The sequence below is a fragment of the Leuresthes tenuis genome, unplaced genomic scaffold (genome assembly GCF_036924035.1).
Source record: "Leuresthes tenuis unplaced genomic scaffold, fLeuTen1.0.hap1 SCAF_21, whole genome shotgun sequence".
In the NCBI taxonomy this organism is placed as follows: Eukaryota; Metazoa; Chordata; class Actinopteri; order Atheriniformes; family Atherinopsidae; genus Leuresthes; species Leuresthes tenuis.
Genome location: NW_027325375.1, coordinates 31,969,676 through 31,987,830, shown reverse-complemented (window position 1 = coordinate 31,987,830; position 18,155 = coordinate 31,969,676). Strand labels below are relative to the sequence as shown.

Below are 18,155 nucleotides of genomic sequence, written 5' to 3'. Positions count from 1 at the left end.
TTTGGTGTACGACAACACAAGTTTGTCGTGAAGTATGCAGAGAATGAAGACTTTCAGCGGAGTGTTTGAGCAGGACAACAAAATGGCTGACAATTCAAACACAAGCTGAGTGTGAGCGAACTGCGCTCCGTCGGTTGGGCTCACCTCCACACAGTGCTGCCTCTGGACCCAAACTCCTGCAGGAGGGCTGGACTCTCTCATACTCTGGGGTTGTGTTGGGGGGGTGTGGAGATACTCAAGCCCCTGGCTGAAGGCCTCCATGGGGAGTAAGATGGTCGCCTCACTACGGCTGCAGGTCGTAGGCGGGAAGGTTCCAACTGTTGTGTGTGTTTCGATTAACTGGCCTTCTTCCACTGTTCTTCTGCAGGCTTTAATGCCCATTCTGGCAATGACAGCGTGACCTTGAGGAGGAGAAGATGGTTCCCTCCGGGTCGGGGCTGAGTCCTTGCCTCAGTCGGAGGAGTTTAAGCATGTCTGGATGGCTGGTTGGAGCGTTACGATGCCTCCTGGTCGCCTCCCTCTGGAGGTTTTCTGGGCACATCCTCCTGGGAGGAGGCCCGGGGCAGACCCAGGACTCATCCCATCTGGCCTAGGAACGCCTCGGGATCCCCCAGGAGGAGCCGGAGAATAATATCTGAGTTTATTTGTTGAAGTTCTGGTCCTCATGACCCACCGCCCTGCATGTTTCCCTCCTCCACCACAGATTAATGGCTCCTGATGAGTTGAATCAGGAGCGGTGGAGGGAAACAGTCAGTTGGTTCTGACCCGGCCTCAGATCAGCAGAAAACAGACGGAAGGTTTTAAAGGTGAATAAAAACAGGGGAGGCGGAAGTTTGAATTCACTGAAACTTTATTTTTCATCTTGAACCTAAATGACAATAAAACTGAGGCGTCGGCTCAATCAACGTTCACACAAAACACGTTTCAGACTCGTTTATTAAAGATTAAAGAAAGAAAGAAAGGCGACCGGATCCTGGGCAGAGACCGTTCCGTCCGTCTTCCATCGGCCAATCAGATGATGCTTACCTTCAACACCTGAGACTGCTCGCCAATAAACCAACCAATCACAGCAGCCGTGCCACTCAATCACCGTTAGACCAGAGTTACAAAAAATACTTTAATTTATAAATTAAATCATTTACAGCTTTGAGCAAACGGAACAGATCTTCACAGAAGCAGCAGCCCTGAAATGGCTGCGCACAATCCAAATACAAAAATGTATTCAAGTCATAAAAACTTCTCAGCCCCAGCGGGACGAAGAGGAGCAGCAGCGGCGCGTCACGCCGTTTCCTCCGGCGGCGCCGGGTCCGTTAAAACCTCCTGCTCCGCCTCCTGCTTCACCCGGGGAAGCTCGCTCGGCTCGCTCTCCACTTCCTGTTTCACCGAGGCGAGCGCACAGGCAGAGCCCCCCTCCTCTTCTTCTGTCTTCACGAAGGCGCCCAGCGGGTGGTCCGTCAGCAGCTTGCTGGGCGACGGCGTGACATCGAGATATGAGGAAGTCTGAGGAAGAAGAGGCGGCGTCAGCGGGATGAAGGACGGAAAAACAAACGGAAAACTTCCTTTACTCACGTTTTTATAATCTTCAAAGCAGGACGGGTGGAAGTTCTGTGGAGAGAAAACACACGTTTACTTCGTTAATCCTTCACCGAGGCGGTGAACTGCGGGCGAGGGGCGGAGCCTCTGACCTTGTCGTCGACCCTGATGGCGTTCTTCAGGAACCAGTCCTCCTCCTCCTCCACCCAGTAAGTCTCGAACGGCTCCTGGCAGATTTCACACAGCTGCAAAACAACAAGTTCACACGTGACCGGAGCTCAACGTGTTCCCATGGCGACGCCTTTAAACAGCACGCCGCTGCACGCCTCCTTTAACCCGACGCACATCAGAGCTACAGTAGACTGAAATGGTACCGAACAGCAGGAATATGCATCTGTGCTGTGATTGGTCAGCGGACCCACCTCTCCCACTTGGTCCTTGGTGGCTCGGACGCTCTGGAACTCCTTCTCCTTGGCGGCCGCCTGGCTCTTCTGCACCTCCTCCTCGTTCTCCTTCTCAAAGAACTGACTCTTGGCTCGCTCCTCCAGGTCGGCGATCTCCTCAAACTCGATCCAGTCCTGAGCAACAGAGAAGCGTTCGGTTTTACCACCTGCTGCGTTCACCGAATAAAACACTGAAAATGTTCCAGTAAACTAGCGAGGAAATTAAATTAAACAGCGTCCAGAACATGGATGGAAACATCACCGCCTAATTTTCATTTCTATGGTACGTCACTCCTTAGTTGGCTCCGCCTCCTCCGCTAAGCCCCGCCCCCTCACACCCGCCCTGCTGGACGGATGAAGCCAGCTTCTGGTGGAAATGTTCTGCTGTCAGCTGCACTGAGGAGCATGCATCTTCCATCCAGCAGCAGCCTCAGAGGATATAAGAGCCCAGTGGATAAACTATATCTGAGGCTAATGTTCCAGCAGAGTTAGCTAAAGACTGAATGTGCAGCAGACACTTTTCATCCCACTGTTTTAACAACTTGGTCCAGTTCAACGCTGGACTGAAGGAACTGAGCCACAAAGAGGATCAGTTCCAGCTTTCAGAGCCTGAACTTCAGAGCAGGGAAATGGAAGCATCTGAGAAATAACTCCTCGTGGTTTATTTACTGATTTATTTCTTCCTTTAGCAGCAGCTAACGCTAACAGCTTAGCTAATGAAATAACTCCTCATGGTTTATTTACTGATTTATTTCTTCCTCTAGCAGCAGCTAACGCTAACAGCTTAGCTAATGAAATAACTCCTCATGGTTTATTTACTGATTTATTTCTTCCTCTAGCAGCAGCTAACGCTAACAGCTTAGCTAATGAAATAACTCCTCATGGTTTATTTACTGATTTATTTCTTCCTTTAGCAGCAGCTAACGCTAACAGCTTAGCTAATGAAGATGACGTACAGCAACTTCTAAGGAGTTCCTGCTGTTCCTTTCTGAAAGATGAACATTATTGTTCCCACATTACTTTGTTAGCTGAAGCTTTCTAGCTGAACGGTTCTGTTCTGTAACTCAGACAACCTGCAGCTGTGTTTAAGGTGTGTTTCCAACACAGCACCGGTCCTCTCCTCACTCTCGGTGTGCTAACGTTACATTATCGGCATGTTTCTGATAAAGATGGAGGTCTCCAGGTACAACTGTTTAATGAGGTTAATATATCCAAAATGTTTAAACGCAGTAATTAACGGAACACATGCATTACTACGAGTTACGCTGTGCACATCTCCGGCTTGGTCCATCACTGTTGATGAGAAAGCATTGTTTGCTAGCATCTGCTGCTAACTTACAGCTAACTGCTAACTCACAGCTAACTGCTAACTTACTGCTAACTGCTAACTTACAGCTACCTGCTAACTTACAGCTAACTGTTAACTCACAGCTAACTGCTAACTTACAACTAACTGCTAACTTACAGCTAACTGTTAACTCACAGCTAACTGTTAACTCACAGCTAACTTACTGCTAACTGCTAACTTACAACTAACTGCTAACTTACAGCTACCTGCTAACTTACAACTAACTGCTAACTTACAGCTAACTGTTAACTCACAGCTAACTGCTAACTTACAGCTAACTGCTAACTGTTAACTCACAGCTAACTGTTAACTCACAGCTAACTGTTAACTCACAGCTAACTGCTAACTCACAGCTACCTGCTAACTCACAGCTACCTGCTAACTTACAGCTAACTGCTAACTAACAGCTACCTGCTAACTCACAGCTACCTGCTAACTTACAGCTAACTGCTAACTGTTAACTCACAGCTAACTGCTAACTCACAGCTAACTGCTAACTCACAGCTAATTGCTAACTCACAGCTACCTGCTAACTCACAGCTACCTGCTAACTTACAGCTAACTGCTAACTAACTGCTAACTGCTAACTCACAGCTAACTGCTAACTCACAGCTAACTGCTAACCTGTTTCCCTCTGGGATAAATACAGTAACTATCTGTATCTATAGAGCTGGAGTGTTGCTGACTGGAGGAACAGCTTCATTCTGTCTGTGTTTCTGCATTAAATCACCAGCAGCTGTCCAGGTGTTCATGAGGTAACGCAGGTAAACACACAGCGAGCTGCTGTGAAAGTAAAGTCTGTCTCTTACATCTCAATGAGGCCTCAGATTGTTATACAGGAAGATGTCACCTTCAATAGTTCAGCACCTGTGTGAGTTCTCACCGTTAGAGTGTAGTACCAGCGGCGGTGTGTGACCTTCTTGCTCGCCACCTTGCCAGCGTGGTTCTGCCTGAAGTGCCAGTCCAGGTGGTCGGCGTACATGTCCGTCTGAGCGGTGGTGAAGCGCATGCTGCACAGGCAGCACTGGTTCCCTGAGTACAGCTTGGTCAGAACGCTCTCGTAGCGCCTGAAAGTGACAGGAGAGCAGAAGGAGTCAGAGCCCCGGGGGAGGAAAGCGCCCACATCACCGGCTCGCCGCTACTCACTGTTTCATGTGCTCGATGCTGAAGCTGGTGAGGTCGGGGATGTCGTCCTCCTCCTCCGCCTCCTGCTCCTCCTCTTCCTCCTCCTCCACGGGTGGAGCTGCAGGCGCCGGCGCCGAGGACGGTTCTGGAGGAAAACGCTCGGTTAATTCAGCAGGTGAAGAAGTCACCGACACACTGTCGGGAGGAGCTGGACTCACCGGTGGCGGAGGCCTGCGCGGCGGCGTCGGGCTGCGAGGGCTTGATGATGCCGTTGGAGATGAGCTTGGACAGCAGGTCGTTGACATCAACCTGACCGAAGTGGTTCTCCTGGGGGGCGACCTGAGGAGCTGCAGACAAACAGCCGATGGTTAAACGTGTTAAACTGAGCTCCATCACATCTTAAAGATCTCACAGTTGGATATTTCCCCAACAGAGCACTTTGCTCTCAGGCTGCAGGTTTCCTGGTGGTTCCCAGAGTTTCTAAAAGCAGAATGGGAGGCAGAGCCTTCAGTTATCAGGCCCCTAAAAGCAGAATGGGAGGCAGAGCCTTCAGTTATCAGGCCCCTAAAAGCAGAATGGGAGGCAGAGCCTTCAGTTATCAGGCCCCTAAAAGCAGAATGGGAGGCAGAGCCTTCAGTTATCAGGCCCCTAAAAGCAGAATGGGAGGCAGAGCCTTCAGTTATCAGGCCCCTAAAAGCAGAACGGGAGGCAGAGCCTTCAGTTATCAGGACCCTAAAAGCAGAACGGGAGGCAGAGCCTTCAGTTATCAGGCCCCTAAAAGCAGAATGGGAGGCAGAGCCTTCAGTTATCAGGCCCCTAAAAGCAGAATGGGAGGCAGAGCCTTCAGTTATCAGGCCCCTAAAAGCAGAATGGGAGGCAGAGCCTTCAGTTATCAGGCCCCTAAAAGCAGAATGGGAGGCAGAGCCTTCAGTTATCAGGCCCCTAAAAGCAGAACGGGAGGCAGAGCCTTCAGTTATCAGGCCCCTAAAAGCAGAATGGGAGGCAGAGCCTTCAGTTATCAGGCCCCTAAAAGCAGAATGGGAGGCAGAGCCTTCAGTTATCAGGCCCCTAAAAGCAGAATGGGAGGCAGAGCCTTCAGTTATCAGGCCCCTCTCTGTGGAACCAGCTGCCAGTTTGGCTTCAGGAAGCAGACACCCTCTCTACCTTTAAGATCAGGCTGAAACTTTCCTTTCTGATAAAGCTTATAGTTAGGGATGGCTCAGGTGAGCCTGAAACATCCCATAGTTCTGCTGCTATAGGCCCAGCCTGCTGGGGGAGCTCCCATGATGCACCTGCATTTTTTCCTTTAGCAGCAGCTAACGCTAACAGCTTAGCTAATGAAGATGACGTACACCAACTTCTAAGGAGTTACTGCTGCTCCTTTCTGAAAGATGAACATTACTTTGTTAGCTGAAGCTTTCTAGTTTAACGGTTCTGTTCTGCAACTCAAACAACCTGCAGCCCAAATCCCCGGCTTGGTCCATTACTGTTGACAAGAAAGCATTGTTTGCTAGCATCTGCTGCTAACTTACAGCTAGCTGCTAACTTACAGCTAACTGCTAACTTACAGCTAGCTGCTAGCTAACAGCTAACTGCTAACCTGTTTCCCTCTGGGATCAATACAGTAACTATCTGTATCTGCATCTTTGAATGAGTGATTAAACGGTTCTTACTCTGCGGTCCGAAAGGCACTGGGTTCTGGGCCAGGAAGGGCTGGTTCATGTTTCCCATCATGTTGACCTGAAACGTTCAAACATTTCCTTCAGTTTAACAGCAACAGATGTGCGTGTGCACGTGTCTGTGCACGTGTGCGTGCATGTAGCTCACCGGCTGCTGCAGGCCCACGGCGGGGGCCGTGGGGCTGTAGAAGGGCCCCGTCTGGCTGAACGCCACCGGCTGCATGCTGAAGCCCCCGGCCGGCTGTGCCGGGAACACCATCGACCCTCCCGGGAACTGAGGGTTCACGGGCTCCGGAAAACGCTGGGGGGCCATGCCAAAACTCTGCTGGGGGGCCACGGGGCTGTCGTAGACAGGCGGGGCCATGGGTCTCATGGGGGGCTGCAGGTTGTGTTGGGGGGCGAACCGGGGGGGCCCCTGCTGACCGGGTGCGCAGTCGAAGCGCGGGGGCCCGCCCTGGTGCGGCACATTGGGCATGTCGTACCTCGGGGGCCCCTCGAAGCGCCCCGGACCGTCAAACCTGACGGGGCCATCGAAGCGCAGGGGCCGCTGCTGCTGGAAGCCCATCGGACCCGGGGCCATGCTGCTGAAGCGCCCGGGGGCCTCAAAGTGAGCTGGCCCCCCCGCCTGGCCCTCATACCTCACAGGGGCCTGCTGGCCAATGGGGCCACCAAACCTGCCTGGCCCCTGGGGCCCGTCGAACCGGCCCATTCCGTCTCCTCTCATGGGCCCGTGAGTCATGAGGGAGGGGTCGCACTGCCCGGGGCCCTCGATCCTCTCGGGGCCGCTGTGATGAGACGGGCCCCCGCCGTCGAACCTGCCGGGGCCCGAGAGGTGCGGCTCGTCGAAGCGGCCGGGGCCGCCTTCGTACCAGCCCGGGGGGTGTGGCCTGGAGGGGCCCAGGTTGTTGTACCGGGACTGGGGGTGGCCCCCGTCATGAGGCGGCGTGTGTCCCGGGGAATCGCCGTGCTGTCGGACCGCAGCCAGCGGGCCCCCGCGGGGCGGCCCCTTCAGGACGGGTTTTGAGGGGGGATGCGGGTGGGGCAGGTCCAGGTTCAGGGGCCCGTCGTCCGAGTGCTCGCTGTTTGGACTCTCGAAGCGAGGGACGGGGCTGGCGTCCGCCGCATCCTTCTGATGCAGAGGAGACAGCCGCTCGCGCTCGAACCGGGGGGCGTCCAGACCGGCTGGGCTCGGACAGTTCCTGAGCGCCACGGGGCCCGGCGGTGGGGGCCCCTCCTGCCGGCGGGGGTCGCCAGGCAGGCCGTACCGCCGTGGCGTGTCGTAGCTGCTCCTCTGCTCCTCGCGGTCGTCGTGCTGCTGGCGCTCCGTCAGCGGCGACGTCCTCTCGCGCTCACCTGGGAACAGCAGAGGAGACAAAAGCGTCACAGCACAGCCCCCGGCGCCGGACTACAGCTCCCACAATGCCGTGCGACGGACACTTACTGGACTTCCCGGCTTTCTTCCGGAAGTGGAGGCCTGGCAGGAACTTAAAGGCGGGGAACTCTTTGCCGTGGTTGTACTCCTCGATCATGGGGGCGGGCGGCGCCTCTTCACGCTCGTTGCTCCGCCTCTCACCTGTGAGTCATCATGACATCATGAAGTCAGAGCGCCACACGCACACACAAACGCACAGCGACACAACCTCAGCTCACCTTGCCTGTCCCGCGGCGCCCGGCCGTACTTATGTGGCGGGGTGGGCCCACCCGTCTTTTCGCCCGGGCCCACCTTCACGCCGTCCTCCGAAGGCTCCTCCCCCTCCCACTCCTCCCCGGTGACCCGGTGGTTGACCTGCGTCTTCCTCAGTTTGGACTTGTGCTCGTAGTACGACAGCTCAGCGGCGTCCATGCCGTCGTGGGGGCGGGGCTGAGCCGCCGGGGGCGTGCCCAGCAGCAGCTGCTTCTTCATGGGGAAGTCGGCGGCAGCGTCCCAGCTCTCAGAGCGCTGCTGCTTCTCCTCCTGATACTGGAAGAAGTGTTTGATCTGGTGGGCCATGTTCAGGAAGTCCTCCTGGGAAATCTCGCCGCTCTCCAGACGCTTGCTGGCCTGCAGAGAAACACGGAGGTTAGAGGAAGAAAAACGCCGTCTGAGAGTGAAACAGAGCGTGAACGCACCCTCCTGAGGAGGTCCTTCTTGGAGGCGGAGTTGAGGGCCTCGGGGATCTGCAGGTTGGCGTCCACGCTGATGCGATGCTTCGGGGTCCGAGGGGTCCCGGGACGGGTCGGGGTACCGTAGGGTTTGTGTCTCTGAGGTCCGGACTTCATGTGCGAGTCCTCCGGCAGCTTCAGGCTGAACACACGCAGAAAAGCATCCATCAGGCCTGAAACCCTTTAACCTTTAACCTCACTGCATAAAACAGGCTCAAAGTCCCACAAAACATCAAAGAAAAAAGTCGAATCCAAGACACCAGACAGTGATGTCATCGGTGATGTCACTACAGGTAAATTAACTTTGGGTCACACTCAGGTTCCTTTTATCTCTGATCATTTTTAATCTGCAGGTTTTATAAACCTGGTTAGATTTCAGGAGCAAACTAATAAACAAGTAGGACTGTTAACCGACCGGTTAACTAAACTGTTAACCGACCGGTTAACTAGACTGTTAACTGACCGGTTAACTGGACTGTTAACCGACCTGATAACTAGACTGTTAACTGACCGGTTAACTGGACTGTTAACCGACCTGATAACTAGACTGTTAACTGACCGGTTAACTGGACCATTAACTAGACCATCAACCGACCGGTTAACTGGACCGAAAATTACTGGTTAACTAGACTGTTAACCGACCTGTTAACTAGACTGTTAACCGATCTGTTAACTAGACCGAAAATGACCGGTTAACTGACCGGTTAACTGACCGGTTAACTAGACCATTAACCGACCTGTTAACTGGACCGAAAATGACTGGTTAACTGGACTGTTACCTGACCTGTTAACTAGACCATTAACCGACCTGTTAACTGGACCGAAAATGACCGGTTAACTAGACCATTAACCGACCTGTTAACTGGACCGAAAATGACCGGTTAACTAGACTGTTAACCGACCGGTTAACTGGACCGATAATGACCGGTTAACTGGACCAAAAATGGACCGTTTAACTGGACCGGTTAACTGACAGTAAACAGCAGCTTGCTGAGCCTCTGCTGGTAACCAGCAGTGAACAGAACCTTCTGATTGGATCATCTGTTAAACTTTCAGGTTCTTTCCTCGCCGACCCGCCCACTCACTGTTTGTTCTCCTCCCAGCCGCTCCTCCACCGGTGAGGAGCCTCCTTCGCCTCCTTGCCGCCGCCTCCATCATGGCTGCGTGGGTGAGTGGGTGAGTGCCGGTCCTCCGCCGGCCTCTTGGGCCTCCTGCTCTCTGATTGGTTCTTCTTTGGTGCGAGCCGGTCGTCTCGGCCCGGCTTGCCTCCGTGGACTCTCTGGGGTTTCCCGGGTTTGTGGGACGGTGACGGGGACAGGGAGCTTCGTGCTTGGCTCTTGGGCGACCGTCTGTCCTTCCTCTTGGGGGAGGCGGCGGGGGAGCGTGAGCGGGACCGCGAGCGTTTCCTGGCGTGCGTTCGGGCGTTGCCTCCTGTCTTGAAGTCAGGCTTGCTGCCGATGTCGTCGCGGTCGTGTTTGGCCACCGACCCGTTCAGCAGCTTCTTGTTGGACCTCAGTGGCTCCGCCTCCCGCTCCTTCTTGTCGCTGCATCTCTTCTTCTCCTTCTGCTCGTTGGCGGAAGCCTCGGGCGGTCTGTCCTGCGGCCGCTTCCTCAGCCGGGGGTCCTTCTTCACGCCATCCAAGGCTTTGGGAGTCTCGGCCTCCGCCTGCTTGCTTTTACTCGGGGCACTTTTGGCCATCGGAGACGGAGACTTGGACTTGGACTTCTCGTCTGACAAGTCTTTCCTGGCGGTTCTGGTTCTGTCGGGCCGGATGAATTTCTCCATCGGTCTCTTCTCAGGCGTGAGGGCGGGGCCTCCGGCTGTGTTGGGGGTCTCTTTCCTCGCAGCTGGCTGATCCCTGGGCTGGGCTGCGGCCGGGGGGCCGCCACGGTTCAGACGGGGGTCTCTGGTGGACGGCTTGGGGTCGGCCTGAGGCTGGGGGGGGATCCAGGGCCGGACCACAGGAGCGGTCTGACTGACGGGCTTTGAAGCGGTGCTTGGAGTCGTGGGGGCGGCCGTGGTGGTCGGCAGCACAAACCCACCAGCCTGAAAACACAAGACAGACGCTCAGTTTTCAGCTGTGACCCGTTTAAAGCTTCAGAACATTTCACACGTTTAAAGGCTTCTGTTGGACCGACCGGACTGCGGCGTTCTGACCGCAGACGGGTGTTTTCTGGGAGAACATCAGTTACATCGTTCACAGAAAATATTCTTGTGCCTAGAAAAAGTTCATCTGAGCCAACATAAAGACGTTCTGTTCGCACCTAATCCAGTTCTATTCCCACCTAATCCAGTTCTGTACGCACCTAATCCAGCTCTGTTCGCACCTAATCCAGCTCTGTTCGCACCTAATCCAGCTCTGTTCGCACCTAATCCAGTTCTGTTCGCACCTAATCCAGTTCTGTTCGCACCTAATCCAGTTCTGTTCGCACCTAATCCAGTTCTGTTCGCACCTAATCCAGTTCTGTTCGCACCTAATCCAGTTCTGTTCGCACCTAATCCAGTTCTGTTCGCACCTAATCCAGTTCTGTTCGCACCTAATCCAGTTCTGTTCGCACCTAATCCAGTTCTGTTCGCACCTAATCCAGTTCTGTACGCACCTAATCCAGTTCTGTACGCACCTAATCCAGTTCTGTACGCACCTAATCCAGTTCTGTACGCACCTAATCCAGTTCTGTACGCACCTAATCCAGTTCTGTTCGCACCTGACCCAGTTCTGTTCGCACCTAATCCAGTTCTGTACGCACCTGACCCAGTTCTGTACGCACCTAATCCAGTTCTGTACGCACCTAATCCAGTTCTGTACGCACCTAATCCAGTTCTGTTCCCACCTAATCCAGTTCTGTTCCCACCTAATCCAGTTCTGTACGCACCTAATCCAGTTCTGTACGCACCTAATCCAGTTCTGTACGCACCTAATCCAGTTCTGTACGCACCTAATCCAGTTCTGTACGCACCTAATCCAGTTCTGTACGCACCTAATCCAGTTCTGTACGCACCTGACCCAGTTCTGTACGCACCTAATCCAGTTCTGTACCCACCTAATCCAATTCTGTACGCACCTAATCCAGTTCTGTACGCACCTAATCCAGTTCTGTACGCACCTAATCCAGTTCTGTACGCACCTAATCCAGTTCTGTTCGCACCTGACCCAGTTCTGTTCGCACCTAATCCAGTTCTGTACGCAGCTGACCCAGTTCTGTACGCACCTAATCCAGTTCTGTACGCACCTGACCCAGTTCTGTACGCACCTAATCCAGTTCTGTTCGCACCTAATCCAGTTCTGTTCGCACCTAATCCAGTTCTGTACGCACCTAATCCAGTTCTGTACGCACCTAATCCAGTTCTGTACGCACCTAATCCAGTTCTGTACGCACCTAATCCAGTTCTGTACGCACCTAATCCAGTTCTGTACGCACCTAATCCAGTTCTGTACGCACCTAATCCAGTTCTGTACGCACCTAATCCAGTTCTGTACGCACCTAATCCAGTTCTGTACGCACCTAATCCAGTTCTGTACGCACCTAATCCAGTTCTGTTCGCACCTGACCCAGTTCTGTTCGCACCTAATCCAGTTCTGTACGCACCTGACCCAGTTCTGTACGCACCTAATCCAGTTCTGTTCGCACCTAATCCAGTTCTGTTCGCACCTAATCCAGTTCTGTACGCACCTAATCCAGTTCTGTGCGCACCTAATCCAGTTCTGTGCGCACCTAATCCAGTTCTGTACGCACCTAATCCAGTTCTGTACGCACCTAATCCAGTTCTGTACGCACCTGACCCAGTTCTGTACCCACCTAATCCAATTCTGTACGCACCTAATCCAGTTCTGTACGCACCTAATCCAGTTCTGTACGCACCTAATCCAGTTCTGTACGCACCTAATCCAGTTCTGTACGCACCTAATCCAGTTCTGTACGCACCTAATCCAGTTCTGTACGCACCTAATCCAGTTCTGTACGCACCTAATCCAGTTCTGTACGCACCTAATCCAGTTCTGTTCGCACCTAATCCAGTTCTGTTCGCACCTAATCCAGTTCTGTACGCACCTAATCCAGTTCTGTTCGCACCTAATCCAGTTCTGTACGCACCTAATCCAGTTCTGTACGCACCTAATCCAGTTCTGTACGCACCTAATCCAGTTCTGTTCGCACCTAATCCAGTTCTGTACGCACCTAATCCAGTTCTGTACGCACCTAATCCAGTTCTGTACCCACCTAATCCAGTTCTGTACCCACCTAATCCAGTTCTGTTCGCACCTAATCCAGTTCTGTTTGCTCCCATCCCGTCAAACTTTCGCCTCGGATCCTCAGATCCGTGTTCAGCCTGGTTTTAACACTCAGAGCTTTTCTACTTGCTCAGGAAGGCGGCGCAGTGAGATCTCTATCTGATTGGCTGATGAGAGCAACAAGTGGCTAGTTACACACACAATTAAGAAGCATATCCGGTTCTGAACCCAGGCCCGGTTCTGGTGAGCCCTACCAGCTGTGCTTTGGTCTGCTCCAGCTCCAGCTCGATCTTCTTCTGCTGCAGTTCCAGAAGCTGCTTCTGTTTGGCCAGCAGCTGCTGCCGAATCAGCTGCTCCTGGGTCACGCTGGACTGGCTGATGGCGGGCGCCGGCGGGGGGGCCGGCGCTGCCGGGGGAGGCTGGGCGGGCGCCGGCTGTGGAGAGGACGCCTCCTCAGACTGAATGAGGGAGGAAGAGAAGTTTTAGTGGTGCTCAGACTGAACAAACATTTGTGATGAGTGGAAAGTTCACTGTTGAGGCCCTGAGGTTCCTCACAGAGCCGTAAACTGTAGCTCAGACAGGGTTAGCCATCTGCAGCTAACCCAGGGTTAGCCATCTGCAGCTAACCCAGGGTTAGGGTTAGCCATCTGCAGCTAACCCAGGGTTAGCCATCTGCAGCTAACCCAGGGTTAGGGTTAGCCATCTGCAGCTCAGACAGGGTTAGGGTTAGCCATCTGCAGCTCAGACAGGGTTAGGGTTAGCCATCTGCAGCTAACCCAGGGTTAGGGTTAGCCATCTGCAGCTAACCCAGGGTTAGGGTTAGCCATCTGCAGCTAACCCAGGGTTAGGGTTAGCCATCTGCAGCTAACCCAGGGTTAGGGTTAGCCATCTGCAGCTAACCCAGGGTTAGGGTTAGCCATCTGCAGCTCAGACAGGGTCAGGGTTAGCCATCTGCAGCTAACCCAGGGTTAGGGTTAGCCATCTGCAGCTCAGACAGGGTCAGGGTTAGCCATCTGCAGCTAACCCAGGGTTAGGGTTAGCCATCTGCAGCTCACACAGGGTTAGGGTTAGCCATCTGCAGCTCAGACAGGGTCAGGGTTAGCCATCTGCAGCTAACCCAGGGTCAGGGTTAGCCATCTGCAGCTAACCCAGGGTTAGGGTTCGACAGCCCAGAACACAAAGGACCTAAACCCTCAGATGTGATGGGAAATCTGCCGATTCAACCCTTTCAGTTCCCTCATGTCACCCCACAGCAAACAGCTGAAGGAAATGTCTGACATGAAGTCTAAAGATTAAATAATTCAGTAAAAAATTTAGTCAAACTGTAGCTCAGACCCAGAGTGCAAAGAATCCTGTTCTGGGCAGTAGAAACAATTCTTTAATAAAAAAAAAGCAACTTGTGTTTATGGTGTTGGACTGATTGAGGCTAATTTCTGTTGAAACCATCATGTTGTCCTTAATGTGTCCATCTGAGCAGCTTCAGCCTGTTAATGTGAGCTAATATTCTGAGTCCCATCAAAGTCCAACCAGAGTAAAAACAGCTCATTTTATCAGACCTGTTGAATCTGTAGCATCAGCTGCTGGTTAAGCTGTTAACTGCTGTTATTCTGAGTCTCTGTTTGTCTGATAACAGACAATAAAACAGGAAATAAGAGGCTTTTTAGGATTTCAGCTGCATTAAAACACAGTTTATGGAAATAGAGACAGGAGGAGAGAAGCTAACAGATGTTAGCACAGCTGGATGTTAGCTGGGAAGCTAACAGCTGCTGTTCTGTAGTCCTGTTATCAGCATCAGGATGTTTGGAGATGTTTTTTGCTCCGATTGTGACTAAAAGTTAGTTCTTCATATGAATTTTTCTCTGAAAATAGTTTTTATTGTAACAGATTACTTGATGGAGTACATGATTCTCAGAATAAGTGTTCGATGCAGCCTGATTTTGACTCTTTGGAAACGATCTTCAGAGTTTTGTGAAGCAAAATGAGCGCTGCGCTGCGGTTCTGGAGAACTTCTGCCGAACTTTCCGCTCAGCCTTTACAAACAGGCTGAACACGGTTAGCTTCCACCCTAAAAGTGAAGTGAGCTGAATCTGCGGCTCATACACACCTGCTTTAAAAACCTGGGGTTGACGTGAATGCTGGCGTGATGCGACTTGATGGGCCACGCCGGGTCCACAGAGTTGACCCGGACGTCCAGCGCGTACAGCTTCTTCAGAGGGAACACTTCGTCCCAGGTGGAGCGCAGCTTGAACAGACTCTTTCTGGTGTTTTCATCCACCTACAAACAGAGGACAGGACTTGGTCCATGGCTTCAACACATCACAGCACATCACAGCAGCTGCACCCGTTAGCTCTGACAACATTTTAGCTTTACCAGCCCCCCCCAAAAGCATTACAGTAACCCTCCGGCCCAGTTTTATTAACAGTAAAGCTCAAAGTACAGGAGCAGAGTGCAGGAGACTATCAAGGAAAGCAAGCTACAACAAACAGGAGGGCAGTGAGGTGCTGCTAACATTAGTGCTTAATTTGTTTCTATGCTAAACGGCAGCAAAGAGAACTGTACCTTTTCAAAGACACATATAAATGAAGTGATTAGGTTTTTAGCAAACACTGCAAGGTACTCTCCTCCAACATTCTTCACTATGGAATCCACTAAGTACAAAACTGGAAGCTTCTCGGCGGATGGGGCCTGGAGCAATAGAGAACTCAACAAGTTTAGAAAACAACAGGGGTTAAAGCAACATTTCAGAACAAATCACAACTGTAACAGCCGCTGGTGGAGAGGTTAGCTGCAAAAGTCTGAAAAACAAGAGTCCATTTGGGCCAGAACAGCTTGGGCCGGGCCGGTCCCTGCCAGCGTGGATCCATCGCTCCCCCAAACAGGAAAAAAGTCCAAAAAGATCCAGTCCTCCGGAGCGCTTTACCTCCAAAGAGGGGCTTCCTTTCACCCCTCTTTGTACGTTACCCAGGTGACGGCTGGGCTCCGCGCAGGGAGCTTTATTCCCTCAGTTTGACCCTTTCAGAGCTTTTTCTTCCCTTTAAATGTCAAAAATAAAAACCTGGTGCACCCGTTAGTGAGGAGGACAAATGATTTGACCCAGGAGCTCTGCAGTAAGTGAGCAGTGCGGCGGGAGTCAGACTCCACGTGTCAGTGGATGTGAAGCATACCAAGAAATTACACTGGGAAATAAAAAATGACAAAAAGCACATTTCACATTTTTTATTATAACATGTTCACCAGTCAGTCACATTCCAGGAAAATCAAGGTTCACCAGAGAATTTCATGCAGGGCTGCGCCCAGGCGTCATGTGGCCAAAGCTGGCTTTGGCCCCCCCACAGGGGCCTCCGGCGGGGCCCGGCCCCTGCCTCCAACAGAGTTTATGGACAACAGAGCAGAACCGTTCAGACGTTGATGTGGTCTGGTCTCAATCAGAGGGCGCGAGGAAGCAGAACCGAACCGGGTTCAGACACCGGGGCCCACCGGGGCCCGAGCTGCCATTCTGCGGCTCCTCAATGTTTTCACATCGCTTCAGAGGAGCGAGCTTCGCCACTTCCTGCTTCGCCACTTCCTGCGATGCGCCAACAACTGGTGACCTCAGCCCGAGCTTTACCTCCGAGGTCACCACCAAAAGTAAGGAACGCCACTTTAAGGTGACCTGTGAGGCCACCGGGGCCACGGCAGCGTGGAACGCCACTTTAAGGTGAGCTGTGAGGCCACCGGGGCCACAGAACGCCACTTTAAGGTGAGCTGTGAGGCCACCGGGGCCACAGAACGCCACTTTAAGGTGAGCTGTGAGGCCACCGGGTCCACGGCAGCGTGGAACGCCACTCTAAGGTGAGCTGTGAGGCCACCGGGGCCACGGCAGCGCGGGCGCCATGTGAGATCAGGCCTGTAACTTCTTCTGAACACGTTCTACAGTCAAACTACACGGAACTATGACCAGCTCCCAGTTAAATAGCACAACTCTGTCTGAAATGAGCCGGATCCCGTTCAAACCGACCCGATTCATGTGGAAAACGCTCCGACTTTAACTCCCACTGAACTGTGAACCCATCAGCCGGTCACATTGGATCAGCTCGCAGCTTTAGCAGCTCTTCCCTGTGTTGTTCCAGCTCCTCAGAGCCTCTGTTTGAGCCTCTTTGAGCTCACGGTTCATAATAAAGCAGAAACCCAGCTGAAACCGGTCCGTCTCTCACAAACAACTCTGAAACGAAGGATAAAACCATCCAGCTGACATCACCTTCATGTTCCTCAGGAGACTTTACGGCTGACCTCTGACCTCTGAGCTCGCCGCTTTGCGTTTCCGGGGGGGATCTGGTTGTTTTCCAACAGATAAATTAACCGGATCAGAAGGAACCACCAACAGCTCCCTGCCTCCAGAGCTGAACATTTAACTTCTGAGTTCAGGAAGTGTTCGATCAGCCCGAGACTTTCTAACAACTTTCTGTACATTTCTGGTTATTATTTCTGTCTGAGAAGACGTTTTCGGCCTCTTCCGGTTCCTTTACTGAACCAACCAAATTAAAACTGTTGTTTTTTTAAGCAAAAAAAAGACAGTTTTCACTTTAAAAGCTGAATAAATGGGATCCTTTCGCCCCCTCCGAGCAGAATGCCAGATTTGGATGGTTACTGCCCAACATGAAGCCTTTTAACGGGTGAAAAACAGTCTGAGCGACTTCTGTTGAACCCAGACCACATCAAGCTGAAGTTTCCACGACTTTCTGTTGAGACAAACTGTCCTGGTGTGAAGTAAGTTAAATATATTTAAGTATAAACGACTTTCATACACATAAAAAGTAGCTGTAGGAAAGCAGAGCCTCTGGAGAACGTCGCTAACCGAAGAACAACGACATGTCACGTATTTAGCTGACATACAACGCTAGGCGCCATGTTTAGCCCGCAGCTAATACATACATCCAAATATGGCAACTGGAAAATAAAGTATTCTATATTCATAAAAACCTTGCTTATTTGTGCTTCAATAATTGCGACGATATCCTTGGCGAACTGGAGGTTTTCCTCGGCCAGGATGGTGAGCATGTTGATGTGCGGCTTGCTGTTGAACGTCAGGTCTTCCAGGGAGGACTGGTACTCTCTGCAGGCGTCTTCCCTCGCCGCGCTGTCGTCCATCTTTGAGCTGAGCGACCCGACCGAACCTACACAAGCCTGATCGATACCATAACCTCTGATCAGCAGGCAGTCCATGAACTCATGTAGCTAAGAGTTCTGCCCTCACTCACACACAAAAAACACCGGGTTCGTCGGTTATTTCAGCCGCGGTCCGTCGCCGTTTTCTGACCGTTTTCGACGACAAGAAAATGGCGCTTGTAACTAGAGGGCGGAAACGCTGCGCGGAATGGAATATATAGTCCGTGACGTCAGGTCAGTGCCATTGGCTTGTTGTTCTTCGGTTCTCAAGTGTCATTGGCTGAAAGAATAACAGTCACACAAAAGAGCCAATCACAGTGAAGCAGTATGAATTTATGATTACATAACAAACGGTAGACTTAAAATGATTACCCAACACAATAACATGAGGCCAACGCGTGGCGCCCCACTCCAAACGTTTTAACGCTTTCAATTTCACGTAAATTGAATATCAACAACAGCAATTCAGTCTGACTGATGAAACCAATATTCCTAATTAATGATAGGAAA

General features: G+C 52.1%; 1 protein-coding gene across 1 annotated transcript; it reads right to left on the bottom strand.

Annotated features, from left to right (window-relative positions):
• Positions 1–832: 832 nt before the first annotated feature.
• pcf11 (PCF11 cleavage and polyadenylation factor subunit) lies at positions 833–17,838 on the bottom strand. The gene is made up of 17 exons (XM_072375732.1): positions 17,460–17,838; positions 15,060–15,185; positions 14,604–14,774; positions 12,754–12,957; positions 9,356–10,317; positions 8,238–8,412; positions 7,779–8,169; positions 7,570–7,701; positions 6,277–7,481; positions 6,123–6,189; positions 4,668–4,796; positions 4,471–4,594; positions 4,208–4,391; positions 1,956–2,111; positions 1,686–1,778; positions 1,570–1,605; positions 833–1,500 (listed from the first exon to the last, which is right to left on the bottom strand). The coding sequence occupies exons 1-17, from the start codon at positions 17,700–17,702 to the stop codon at positions 1,279–1,281; spliced, it is 4,620 nt and encodes a 1,539-aa protein (XP_072231833.1). The 5' UTR covers positions 17,703–17,838; the 3' UTR covers positions 833–1,278.
• Between the last annotated feature and the right edge of the window lie 317 nt (positions 17,839–18,155).

What these genes read in the sequence shown, in the direction of transcription:
- pcf11 (XM_072375732.1), bottom strand. Translation starts at nt 17,702, where the DNA reads ATGGACTGCCTGCTGATCAGAGGTTATGGTATCGATCAGGCTTGTGTA. An exon ending in TTGAAGCACAAATAAGCAAG is followed by an intron (nt 15,186 to 17,459) that starts GTTTTTATGAAT and finishes CTATTGCTCCAG; the next exon opens with GCCCCATCCGCCGAGAAGCT. An exon ending in TTATATGTGTCTTTGAAAAG is followed by an intron (nt 14,775 to 15,059) that starts GTACAGTTCTCT and finishes CTCTGTTTGTAG; the next exon opens with GTGGATGAAAACACCAGAAA.